Raw genomic sequence first — 13,173 nt, forward strand, 5'->3', positions numbered from 1 at the left:
TCTCATCAATGTTTCTAACTCTCTATCCCTCTTTCTTCCTCTCTGTAAAAATCAATAAAAAATATATTTTAAAAAAATCAATGAAACCCTGGCTGGTTTGGCTCAGTGGATTGTCGGCCTGAGGATTGGAGGGTCCTGGGTTTGATTCTAGTCAAGGGCACATGCTCGGGTTGGGGGCTCGATCCCCAGTAGGGGGCATGCAGGAGGCAGCCGATCAATGATTCTCTCACATCACTGATGATTATATCTCTATCTCCCTCGCCTTTCCTCTCTGAAATAAATAAAAATATATTTTTAAAAATTCAGTGGAGCCCAGCCAGGTGTGACTCAGCAGTTAAGCATTGACTCAGGAATCAAGAAGTTGCCAGCTTGAACTCCAGTAGGGGGCGTGCAGGAGGCTGCTGATCAATGCTTCTCTCATAACTGATGTTTCTCTCTCTCCCTCTCCCTTCCTTTCTGAAATCAATAAAAACATATATTTTTTAAAATCAATGGGAAAATATTCTTGGGTAAATATTAACAAAAATCTAACAAACTAAAATGCCAACTGGGCAGTTCATAGTGGGTAGCCACATACCTGACATAACTTCTTTACTAAATAGCTTATCTTTGCCTTCAGCAAGCTCTATTCATTGATCCTATTAACACATCTTTGAAATGGTCTTTCATTTATAAAAAATATATATTTTATTGATTTTTTTTACAGAGAGGGAGAAAGTTAGATGAGAAACTGATCAGCTGCCTCCTGCACACCCCCTCCCCCCAAGGTACATGTCCTTGACCGAAATTGAACCTGGGACCCCTCAGTGTGCTCACGATCAAGGACGTGCCCTTGACCGGAATCGAATCTGGGACCTCAGTCTTCAGGCTAATGATCTATCCACTGAGCCAAACCGGTTTTGGTTGAAATGCTTTCAGATCCCTCCTTCTAAAGCATAGAACACGTGATCTTAACTATCCTGTAATTTGATCACCATCTTGCCTTTTCACACTTTCATATAATCTTCCTTAATCTCAAATGCATAAAAGAAATTGCAAACTGTTATTCTCCAAAGCATTTTTCTCAGTGTGTTGAAATTTTGCTTCCAGGTGTATCCTCTGATAATTTATCCTCAAATAAATGTTTTAAAATTGATTTTCGAGAGAGGAAGGAGAGAGAGAGGGAGAGGGAGCCAGTGACATCAATGTGAGAGAAACAGACCAGTTGCCTCCAAAAGCACCCTGACCAGGATAGAATACGGGTATGTAACCTTGATTGAGAATGGAACCCACCATTGAGAGGAAGGAGAGAGAGAGAGAGGGAGAGGGAGACAGTGACATCAATGTGATAGAAACAGACCAGTTGCCTCCCAAAAGCACCCTGACCAGGATAGAATACGGGTATGTAACCTTGATTGAGAATGGAACCCACCACCTTTTGGTGTACAGAACGATGCTCCAATGAACTGAGACATACCTGTCAGGGTTATCCCCAACTACATTCTAATAAAAATTCCCTACATGTTTAGACATTCTTAGGTTAACAAATTCATGGAGACTGAATTAGAATGGTGGGTGCCAGGGGATGGGGGAGGGAGGTGGGGAATGAGAGTTTAATGGGGACAGAGTTTCATTTTGGGAAGATGAGAAAGATCTGGAGATTGATGATGGTGATGCTGGTACAACAAATGTGAGTACCGCATTAATGCCACTAAACTGTACTGTTAAAAATGGCTGAGATGGCCTTGGCCAGGTAGCTCAGTTGGTTAGAGCATGTCCCAATAAGCCAAGGTTGTGGGTTTGATCTCCAGTCAGGGCACATACAAAAATCAACCAATGAATGCATAAATAAGTGGAAAACAAATCAATTTCTCTCCCTCTCTCCCTTCCTCTCTCTAAATATCAATAAAAAAAAAAAATTTTTTTTTTGTAATGTTTATTTTACCATAAAAACAAAACACTCTGAAGAACAGTGCCTAGCACAAAGCCAGCGTGCTGTGCTTATTAAATTATCGAAATTAGAGTAACTGAAATAGTATCACTGGACTATCACCCTCCAAGGGGAGAGTCACATCAGTCTAAACACTGGCATGTGCCCAGGGCCTGGCCAGTCTGCGGCTTCACGAAGATTTGATCTTTGACTGCTTGATACTCTTTCACGTGCCTGAGTGCTTCGCTGGTCCTCCTGAAGCTCCCGTTCACCCTCTGCCTCTCCACAGCACACCCTTCCCAAACCCTGGGGACCTGGGATCCGTGTAAATGGGCCCTGGATTGCACACCCCATTAGATCCCCAGCTGAGGGTGCGCCTCAGCCTGGAGCATGGGCTCTGGCTCACCCAGCTCCTGTGAGAACAGCCCCTGTGACTCATCCTCTTTCGGAGGATGTCTGCGCAGGGCAGCAGAGCCTGGAATCCCCCTCTGGTGGCTCTCCTAAGGGTCAAGGGCACAAGGGGTTCGGGCAGAGACTGGAGCTTCTAGAATAGCTACCAGCACTCAGGAGAGAGAGAACACCCATTGGGTCACATGACAGGGCTGGGCACACCTCCCCCCCCTCCACTTTGGGAACCTGCCCTCAGGCCAGTCCTGCCCCTGTGGACAAGCATCCCATTCAGCCCTCCTCAGAGGTTAGTCTGGGATGGGACTGGTACTGCCAACTTGTGGGCCAGCCCCTCTTACTAGTCCTCGCTGAGACCCCAAGTGGTGGCCAGGTGGGGAATAGATGGGAGCAATGAGCAGTCCAACTCCCAGAGCTGGTGGTCCTTGCAGCAAGTTTAAAGTCAACCCCTCCCCCAGCCTCCCCTCCCCCCAGGGCCTCTGCGGTCAGCTCAGGAGGCCTCTGCATGGTCCTGAGCAGGGGTTCAGGCCTGGTGTTCTAGCTCCCCGAGAGGCTGAGCCCGGTGGGGCAGCCCAGGGAAGGGTGTGTGCAGCGAGGGGCCTGGCTCAGGGTGGCCACCTGGAGGAGAGAAAGAAGACAAAAGTGCAGCAGCAGGTTTCTGTCCAGGAAGTCGGGTTACACGTTTTAGTAACGGGACAGAGAAATGAGGCATCAGGACAACAGGGGCCACAGGGAGAATAAGAGGTCTGAGAGCTGGGGTTTGGCGTCAATCTTACAAAGTGTATAAAGAATCTGTTTCTCTACAATAACAAAAAAACAAAGGCTACAAGAGCGGTTGTATATACAAAACACTGAGATATTGCTTCACTTGCAAACAGTTCCTGACCAGACAGGGAGTCAAGACAGAGAGAAGGGCACAGGGAGGGGGGGAGTGCGCTGCGTGCAGAGGGGGGAGATCTTCTCCCAGCGTATATCTACAGGCAGGAGCTGGATTCACGCACGCACAGGAGAGGCCGAGGTCAAAGGCGTGTGCCGGCGCTGGCTGTATGTGGGTGGCAGGGTGCCAGAAGCCTCTGTCGGCCTGACCCAGTCCCCTGGTCACTTGTTCTTCAGGCTGCAGCCCGGGAGGGGGCGGGGGAGGGAGGGGTGTCTGGGTGGGGACCAGTGCCAGCTGGGACAACTGGCCAGAGAGGAAGGGAGGTAATGGCTCCCTGGAGTCTGCTATGGAAAACTGAAGACTGCTTGGTGTGCCCATCCTCTTGCCTCTGGCAGGCCTGGTCCATCCTGCCACCCTCCCCACCCCACCCAGAGGCCCACTGGGACCCAAGAAGAATAGGTGCAGCAGCCAGGTTTCAAGCTTCCCTGGGGTGGGGGAGAAGGACAGATGCTGCAGCTGGACTCCTGTTCTTCCTGTGCAGAGCTCAGTGGAGGGGTAGGAGCCAGCCGCAGAGGGACAGAGAGGGTCGGATCAGAGAAGACATCGTGGTGAGGGGCAGGCGAAGGATGAGGATGTGCACGCACGCATACTTGGACGAGGCACGGGGCAGTCACAGGTTCTGGCAGCACTGCAGCTTGCTCGGTTTCTGTCCGTCAGTAGTGGGTGGCACACTGATGTCCACCACGTTGTTACCAGGGGACTCGTCATGGGCTGCGCGGTCTGCGATTTGCTTCTGTGACACGATGCGGTAGATCTCTGCAATGGGGGGATGTGAGGTGAGTGCCGGGCATACTCTTACCTGTGGTGACTGGCACCCTGCAGGACTCATCTGGATGTCACCTCCTCGAGGGAGTTCCCCTAAGGTTGTGTCCCTCCCAAAGGCCCCACTGTGGCCTACCTGCACCTCTCACATAAGGGTTCTCCCCTGTGCCCTCCCAGGAGAGAACCCACACCTGGTCACAGAGATACGCTCCCCAGCCCAGGCCTCTTCGTAAAGATCTGAGACCCCCTTCTCCTCAGAATAAACTTCAGAAAACCAGAAGCTCTGGGCCTGAGGCCATCTGCAGTCCCCGCTGGCTGTTCCCTGGTGGAGCCATGGGTTTACCATGGAGCTGGGTGCCAGGTGCCAGTAGGGGTGGATCTAGCCTGACTTCAGAGCTTGCCATGTCTGTCCTCCTGTGCAGACTGACCAGCAGGTTTAAGGCATGCAGGGTCAGGGGCTGCATTCTGAAGCATGAGACCAGTGTAGCTGGTGCCCTTCCCACTCCACCGTTGGTGGGCCTGCTGGGGGTTCCTGTGGCCCCACCAGACCCTGGGTAACCTGTGAGAATGTTCTTGAAGGCTTCCTCTACGTTGGTGGAGTCCAAGGCTGAGGTCTCAATGAAGGACAAGTTGTTCTTCTCTGGAACAAAGAGAATATCGCCCAGGTGAGCAGGGGGCTCTCCCGCATCCTCTAAGGGCCCCTGTGTGCCCAACCACTCAGCTGGCCCAGGAAATGAAGGGCTGGGGCCAAGAGGGGAGGGCTGAGGCGCCCACTCCTTGAAGAGGGGAGGATGGCACTGTGGCCACGCTCACAGGCAGGGAAATGGGAAGGACCTGGAGGGGGCTGCTGGCTTTCCAGAAACTTCACGGATGCCTTCATCCAAGTCCCGTTCTCAGGAGCTGGCCCCTGCGGGAGGACCTGACCTAGTGAAACCCCTCACAGTGGGTAGGTGCTCACCTGCGAAGGCTCGGGCCTCATCAGTGGGCACAGCCCGCAGGTGGCGCAGGTCGCTCTTGTTGCCCACCAGCATGATAACGATGTTACTGTCAGCATGGTCCCTCAGCTCCTTCAGCCAGCGCTCCACATTCTCGTATGTCAGGTGCTTGGCGATGTCATACACCAGCAGTGCTCCCACTGCACCTCGGTAGTACCTGCGGGGACAGGGGGCAGGGCCAGGAATGAGCTGCCTGCCAGTGCCCCATGGGGCCCCCCACTTTGTGGGCAGCAGCTCCTGGACCCACACAGAGCCCAGCCGAGGGGTGACCTCCATGGCCTTGTGAGGGGACTCTGTGTCCCAGATTCAGCTCAAGACTGTGGGGGCCTTCCTAGCCGGTTTGGCTCAGTGGCTAGTTGGTCTGTGGACTGAAGGGTCCCAGATTCAATTCTGGTCAAGGACACATCCCCAGGTTGTGGGCTCGATCCCCAGTAGGGGGCAGGCAGGAGACAGCTGATCAATGGTTTTCCCTCATCATTGATATTTCTCTCTCTCCCTTCCTCTCTGAAATCAACAAAGACATACATTAAGAACATAAATAAACAAAAAGGCTGTGGAGGCCTGAGGAGGGAGTTAAGGGCCTGAGGTCAGAAGACACACACAGAAAGGGAGAAGGAAACAGGGCCTATGCAGGAAAAGGCTGCTGCTTGGCAAAAGCTCCAGTGCCTGCTGTGGCCCGGCGCACCGAAGACTAATGGACACACATCCACCCTGAGGGATCAGAGAGATGAAGAGGTGACCGGGCTTCAGTGGAAGGCATTGAAAGGAAAATGTGACCAATGGGGAAATGGCCAAGGGGGCGGGAAGGAGGCAGCTCCAGTAGGTCCTGATGGCTGGGTGGCCACAGGGACCCAAGGAAAGAGGAAGACCTGGAACATAGCCAGGAAGGCAGGCCAAGCAGGCAGGCCTGAGGGGTGGGCAGATTAGAATGGCCCACTCCAGGGGTCAGAGGAGCCATTAGACATGCCCACGAGGTCACAGAGTGGTCAAGAGTGGGCACGAGTCTTCCCGAGCGTCCCACAGCTCCTGGGGGCGTCTCATCCCTCCACCCCTGGGCCAACTGCTCTCAGGGTCGTGCTCTCCCCTTCTCCTCCTGCCCAACTCCTACCCCTCCTTCAGAGCCCACTAAGCCCTACGTCCAATCCCTGCATATCCCCATCCTGCCACTCACGCGGAGGTGATGGCACGGTAGCGTTCCTGGCCAGCGGTGTCCCAGATCTGCGCCTTGATGGTCTTGCCGTCCACCTGGATGCTGCGGGTGGCGAACTCCACGCCAATGGTGCTCTTGCTCTCCAGGTTGAATTCGTTGCGGGTGAAGCGGGACAACAGGTTGCTCTTCCCTACTCCCGAGTCCCCGATGAGCACCACTGTAAGGTGGGGAGGGCTATGGGTGCGGCTCCACGGGTAGAGCAGGCAGCACACCAAGCAAAGACCCACACGCCACCCACGGCCACCTGTAGAGCCTTCACAGCAGTGCCCAGGTTCTTCGGAAATGGGGTCAGAGCTGTCTAGAGCCCCACATCTCTTGGTGCAGAAGCAAACAGTGGCTCCAGGTTCCCAGAAACACAGCCACTGCAGACAGCACAATGCTCCTGCCTGTGTCTGGTCCTTCGGAGCAGGGCTGCCCCGGCTAAGGCGCAGGGACCCATACATCCAGGCAGGCAGGTGACTTGGGGACCCATCAGTCCCCAGACAGATGAAGAGCTAAGAAAGCTCTGGGGTAGGTGACCTTGGGCAAGTCACTTAACCTCCCTGGATTGCCTTTTCCACGGGTGTGAAAAGAGAGACAGGAACAAGAGCCAGTTCAGCGAAGGGGACACGGGAGCTTGCAGGATCAGAACTCAGTCAGCATCCAGCCAGCTAAGATAAGTGGGCAAGCAATGCTCCGCCAGAGTTTTAAGCCACAGGAAATGAGAAGCCTCATGTCCCATGCCCACCCTGTTGCTTCTTCATGGAAAGTGGCTGCAGGCACACCAGCACTTAGCCCAACACAGTCAACTTTCCATCCAAAAGAGAAAAATGCCCTCTGCGTGGAATTAAGGGGGAATAGAGCCCACTAACCCTCCCATCAGCCAACCCCAGGGTTGGACCGCCCTGTAGGGACATCCAGGACAAGAGCTCTCCAGGGCAGGGCAAAGCAGTGGGGCCACCGGAGATGATCCAGGAAGGTCGTAGGCCTGGGAAGGCTGGCCTCAGCCCCAGGAGGAGCACTGTGTCTGTGTGTGTGTACACACACCTGGGTGTATATGCAGCACAGAAGGAACAACACACAGCAGAGATCATACGTCCCAGCTGGAAACCACATGGACCCCCAAGAATGGGCCTTGGGCTCTGGCATCTGAGTGTGGATCTGCCCAGTGAGAGCTATCAGCACTGCAGGCTTGGTCACCCTCGGCTCGATGAAAAAATCCCTCGATGAAAAATGTTATGTGCACATGTCCAGATTCCCCCAAATGCTTACCACCGTCTCTGCCCCAACACTAGGTAACCAGGCAGCCTCCTTCTTTCCCTGGATGGCAGTGCCAGCCTCCCCTCCAGTGCCCCTGAGTTCACTCTCATCTCTAACCAACAGGCTGTTCTCCCCAGGCAGCCACCAGGGGGTACTTGTGAGCACCTGAGTCAGGTCCTGCTCCTCTCCTGCCCACAGATCTCCAGGGCTCCCACCTCCCTTGGGGTAAAAGCCTAAGTCCTCCCTAGGACCCACAGGCCCTGCATGACCTGTCCCTGTCCCCTCCCCGCCCTCACCTCCCCTCTCCCCTGCTTGCTGACTCTGCCCCTGCCACACGGGCCTCATCGCTAGGACTCAAGAGATGTCCAAGTGCACACTGCCTTTTGCCTGATATGTTCTTCCCCAGGTGCCCGCCTGATTCCCACCCTCAGCTCCTCCACGTGGTGCCTCAGATTTTACTCATTCAAGGAGGCCTTCCCTGCAGTCCTCATAAAACCCCTCTCCTCCAAAACTCCCACTCCCTCACTCTGCCTTTCCTCCATAGCTCCTACCACCCTCCCACACTTGCCAGGTTTCACTTATTTGCTTTTCGTCAGTCTTCTTCAAGGGTATGATATCAGATGGTCTCATTCCCTGCGTATTCCCCAGGCCCTGGCACAGAGCCCTGCACATAGGACAGAGTGAACAAACAAATGATAAAGTGGCTGCAAGAATAGGACGAGCTGAAACCGGTTTGGCTCAGTGGATAGAGCGTCAGTCTGCGGACTGAAAGGTCCCGGGTGCGATTCTGGTCGAGGGCATGTACATTGATTGCGAGCACATCCCCGGTGGGAGGTGTGCGGGAGGCGGCTGGTCCATGTTTCTCTCTCATCGATGTTTCTAGCTCTCTATCCTTCTCCCTTCCTCTGTGAAAAATCAATAAAATATATATATTTTAAAAATAGGACGAGGGCCACTAGCCTTTGCCCATATAATGTTGGAAAGGCCAGGATGCCTGGGCACTCCCTGGCACAGGTGCCCACTGTAGAGAGATGGCCAGCAAGGCCGTGGCTGGGTTGGCTCTGGGTACATTGTGGGAATGAGAACGGCACTGTCAAAGGCACAAGCGATCTATTGTCTTGGGGAAATAAAGGGCCCTTGTGGACACGACCCCTAGCATTTCCCCAGAAGGTGGTGGCAATGCTGGCCAGGAAATGGCCTCCCCAGACACGCCACTTGGCTGGCAAGGCAGGCAAGCCTAGTTGGCAAAAATAAAGAACTGGCACCTCTTGAAGGCCTGGGTCCTCTGGCCTGCCCATAACAGTGTAGCACCACCAGGGCCCACACTCAGATGCTCAGCAAAGTGAGGGCCATTTGGGTGGGAAGCACACTCCCCAACTTCAGGCAGAGCAGAGTCCCCTCTCTCCTCCAGGAAGCAGACCCTGATTATCCCAGGCTCCAGGGACCAGCACTTGGGGGCAATCTTACCACAGACAGTTCCCTGGAAATAGAGAACAAAGAAGAGGTGTTTGAAGCTGGGGCACTGGCAGGGCCACCATATGCAATGGGAGAAGACGGCGTGCTTGGTTCTGGGACCAGTGGGCCTGGCGGAGTCCTGTACAGGTGGCAGAGCCAGGAGGCTGACTGGGAGCACTTGGCAGAGAGAGGTGAACACGGGCCCTGGTAGTCACTCTCTCTTTGCCCCTTTCCCAAAAGTGCTTATAGACGGGACAAGGTGTAAACAGCCCAGAGGACAGGGCCCTGGGCCACCGGGGATGCGTCCCACATTAGTCACGTCCTTATGGGCCAGGTGAGTGGCTCTGGAAAGTCCTCGGTGGCCTTTGGGGGACACCACTGCTCCCACTATAGACACCACGACCTGGTGGATCAGAGGAGAAAGCAGGGGAGCCTTAAGGGACTGATGGGGCTGGGAAAATGACCCACAGTTGGCAGGATAAATGTGAGAATCTATAATTAGGTACAAATAAACAACCTCACTCCTGGGGAAAGTGGAATGTGTAGCAAAGAAAAGAAACACCATGTGGAGAAAATACCCAGGAGGATCTGCTGGCCTTGGGGTGGAGGTCAGGAGAGCCAACATGTGATGTGGCTGCCAACACAAACAAGACTGGTGGGAGGGCCGGACAGGCGGCAACCAGCATCCCAAAGTGAGAGGTTGGCCCCTTTGTGCCCAGGACAGGGCCAGGGGAAGGTGACAGAAGCCTGAGGAAGGTTGGGCACAGGGTTGGGGGGAGTACGAGGATGACTGTCCCCTTTTCTGCTAAAGGGTGGCCTTTACCAGGTGGCAGAGTCAGGGAGAAAGCTGGCCCTAGTCAACCCTTCTGATGCAGTCATGTCTTGGATGCCTCTCTAATGCCCAGGCCTGACCCTTTGTAGGCCACGGGGTCTCAGGAGGGGCTGAGGCGGGAAGGTGTGCAGCATATATATATATTTAAATATATTTTATTGATTTTTTTACAGAGAGGAAGAGAGAGGGATAGAGAGCCAGAAACATCGATGAGAGAGATACATCGATCAGCTGCCTCCTGCACATCCCCCACCAGGGATGTGTCTGCAACAAAGGTACATGCCCTTGACCAGAATCGAACCCTGGACCCTTCAGCCTGCAGGCCGATGCTCTATCCACTGAGCCAAATCGGTTTCGGCGTGTGCAGCATATTTATGTATCTGTCTACCCACCATATTTATGTTATGTGGGGGTTATGGCATGCCTGCCGGCTTCCCTCCTCCCTTCTTTATTTGCCAGAGCCAAACAGACTTTCCTTTTCCCATTAAAAAGAATGAAAACGTGGGTGAATTTAAAAACAAACATTAAAGGATAAAGGTGTGTGTATGTGTGTGTGTGTGGGGGGGATCCTCCAACAGGATTTAAGTGTGGAGAGGAGGTCTCAGATGACCCCAGCTTGGAGAGCCCTGACCTTGTGGACTCAGAAAAGGAGGTCAGTGGAGGAGGGAAGCAGAGCAGGCGGGCACCATCCCCCCATGCCAGGTGCCACAGAAGTGGAATTAGTTTCCAGGAAGTGGACCAGATACATACAGCTGCTCCATTGCCCCTGACCCAGTAACTGAACTTCTGGGAACACACTTCAAGGAAATAACCCAAAGGGCAAAAGATGGTTTGTGCAAACACTTGGAACTGGATTACTTATATCAGCAAACAATTGAAAATAACAAGCAAATGACCACAGAAACGTGGAGGGGGTGACAGGAGAAATGCCCCCTGCCCTGGCACTGCCAGGGCCAGGTGTGTGCCCCCACTTGATCCAGGAGCAGTCACCTAAGGGCAGACTGGGTAGCAGTACTGAAGTCCAGACCACCTGTCCCCAAACCCTGACAGAACTTCCCCTGCCTCTAAGGTGAGACCAACCACAAGGCTTAGTCTGCACAAGGCCTTGGCCTGAGGCCTGCTGACCACACAGCCTCAACTGCCAGTGACATACCAGCCTGCAGGCACTCCCAGAGCCCATGGTGCTGCGTGGAGACTCTGGGGCTCTGCAATGGGCACTCCCTCACCCAGGTAGGGAGTGCTCCACCCACTCTCCACACCTCCGAAGTTCTCAGGTCACGTGCCCCAAGATGCTGGATAGTCACCCAATAAGGAAGAGTCCAACAGCTAGTGTGGCAGGCAGACTCTCACACAGCAGGCAGCGGAGCAAATGTACCCCATGTGGACCTGGCTAGTTTGGCTCAGTGGTTATAGTATCGGCCTGTGGTCCGAAGGGCTGTGGGTTCAATTCCCATCAAGGGCACATACCTCAGTTGCAGGTTTAATCCCCAGCCCTGGCAACCAATCAATGTATCTCTCTCACTTTGATGTTTCTGTGTGTCTCTATCTCTCTCTTTCTCATCCCATCCTTTCTCCATACCCTCCTCTCTCTCTCTAAAAAATAAATAAAAGCAATAGGAAAAATATCCTCAAGCGAGGATTTTTTTTTTGAAAAGTACCCTGTGTGGGCCCAGGAGTTAGCTCTCAAGGGCAGCCACTATCAGCCAGCATGGACAGCAGAGGCCTGGCCAAAGTCCAGGTTGGCACAGAAGACACTATAAAGCCAGTGACCCCTAAACTAGCTGAGCTAAGAAATGAAGGACTCTAGCAACATGTAGCAAGTCTCTTCAGCTAGGGGCAGGGTGAAGGAGTTTGCCAACTGGCTGCAGGCCAGCTATGGCTGCCTGACCTACAGAGGCCATACTTGAGGCTCACAAAGCCCTCTGTCCCTCCAGCTGGGAAAATCCTCCAGCAGGTCGGCCTGGACCCAAGCCATCACCGGGCGGTGTTGAAGGAGGCTGTCTGATACCTTAGTCCCAGATCCTGGCCAGAAGCTCCCCCAAATACACTCCCTAAGTGGTAAAGCCAACAAATGGCCTGGTTTCAAATTCTGCTCTAACACCTATTCACTATGTCTTTGTCTCCCTGGGCCTGTTTCCAGGTCCATTAAAAAAAAAAAAAAAAAGGAGGCTGGATAATACTGACCTCACAGGGTTGTGGTGAGGATTTCAATGATTTCTTGTGTGTATAGAGCTGAGAAAAGTGCAGGTTCTTGGGTGGTGCTATTAAGAGTTCTAGGTGTGTGCTTGCTTCCGCAGCACATATACTAAAATTGGAATGACAGAGATTAGCAAGGCCCCTGCGAAAGGATGACACTCAAATTCATGAAGCCTCACATACCAGATAAAATTATAGATGGGAATTTTTGTGCATCACCCACTATTATGTGTAATCATTAAACGATTTATATATTCTCTTGAGGGGAAAAAAAGAGTTCTAAGAGTTAATAGAGATAATTATTGCTGTTAACCACCAGGCCTGGGTCAAACACACACACGCCAGGCACCCCTCTACGCAGTCTGTGTCCCCCAACACACATCTCAACCCGCAGAGTCCACGCCTCCCTCCTCGGCCACGCCTCGAAAGGCGCTCACACCAAGCCTAACCACGCCCACCCAGTGAAGAGCACCGCCCTCACCCGTCCGCCCAGGTCTTGGACACGCCCACCGCACCCTAGCCCCGCCTCCAATGGTCCCACCCCCACCCCCACCCTACTGGAGCTTTCCACCCAGTCCGGTCCTCAAAAGATGGGGCGGTCCCGTCCCCTCCCGAGGCCTCGCCCCCAATGGCCTCTCCCACCGCTGGGGGCCCCACCTCCTCTGGGCTCCAGCCCTGCCGGGGCGCATCCCAGGAACCTCGGGCCCTCAGGCCTGCCGGCCCAAAGCTGTCGAGATCAGCCTGCCCGGGCCTGTCCCGCCGGACCCCAAGTCCTGGGCTCCGACCTGGGCCCAGCGGCCTAGACGGGACTTCGGCCCGCTTGTCGGCCGCCGGCACCTCGTCCATCTGTGCCCCACCGGCCATACCTTTGAATAGGTAGTCGTACTCGTCGTCTCGGGTCCCCATTGTCCTGGCGCTTCCGGCGGGATCCACGGCTCCGCAGCCCCACCACAAACACCACGGGGGCGGGGCCGGCGCCGCGCAGAGCGGCGGCAGGATAGTCAATCAGCGCCGGGTGGCGTAGTGACGGGCACCCAGAGCAGCCAATCAGAGGCGGAAGCAAAGCCCCCGGGGTGGGCGCCGCCTGGGATCCGCCTTCCTCGCCACCGGTCGGCTGTAGAAAGGCGGAAGGAATGCGGACCTTTCTGAAGTGACAGCCTCTTCAACCTCTCAGAGACTGGATCAGGGAAGGCGGGGCGGAAGGCTGGTATAATTGCACGGATTGACGGAGTG

General features: G+C 54.2%; 1 protein-coding gene and 1 non-coding gene across 3 annotated transcripts; one reads left to right on the forward strand and one right to left on the reverse strand.

The window, feature by feature from the left end:
• Nucleotides 1-2,969: 2,969 nt before the first annotated feature.
• Nucleotides 2,970-12,998, reverse strand: RAB11B (RAB11B, member RAS oncogene family). 2 transcript variants are annotated; one of them, XM_036449955.2, is made up of 5 exons: nt 12,807-12,972; nt 6,180-6,375; nt 4,972-5,165; nt 4,573-4,653; nt 2,970-4,007 (listed from the first exon to the last, which is right to left on the reverse strand). In XM_036449955.2, exons 1-5 carry the CDS (start codon nt 12,844-12,846, stop codon nt 3,862-3,864), a joined length of 657 nt encoding a protein of 218 aa, XP_036305848.1. In that variant the 5' UTR covers nt 12,847-12,972; the 3' UTR covers nt 2,970-3,861. The 2 variants fall into 2 exon arrangements, with proteins under 2 accessions (XP_036305848.1, XP_036305851.1); XM_036449958.2 differs by lacking the exon at nt 4,573-4,653 and having other exon boundaries at nt 12,807-12,998.
• Nucleotides 12,026-12,127, forward strand: LOC118726193. The gene has a single exon (XR_004990226.1). It is a non-coding gene; the product is annotated as a U6 spliceosomal RNA (small nuclear RNA).
• Nucleotides 12,999-13,173: the final 175 nt, after the last annotated feature.

This window comes from Pipistrellus kuhlii, unplaced genomic scaffold, assembly GCF_014108245.1.
Source record: "Pipistrellus kuhlii isolate mPipKuh1 unplaced genomic scaffold, mPipKuh1.p scaffold_m20_p_21, whole genome shotgun sequence".
Classification (NCBI taxonomy): domain Eukaryota; kingdom Metazoa; phylum Chordata; class Mammalia; order Chiroptera; family Vespertilionidae; genus Pipistrellus; species Pipistrellus kuhlii.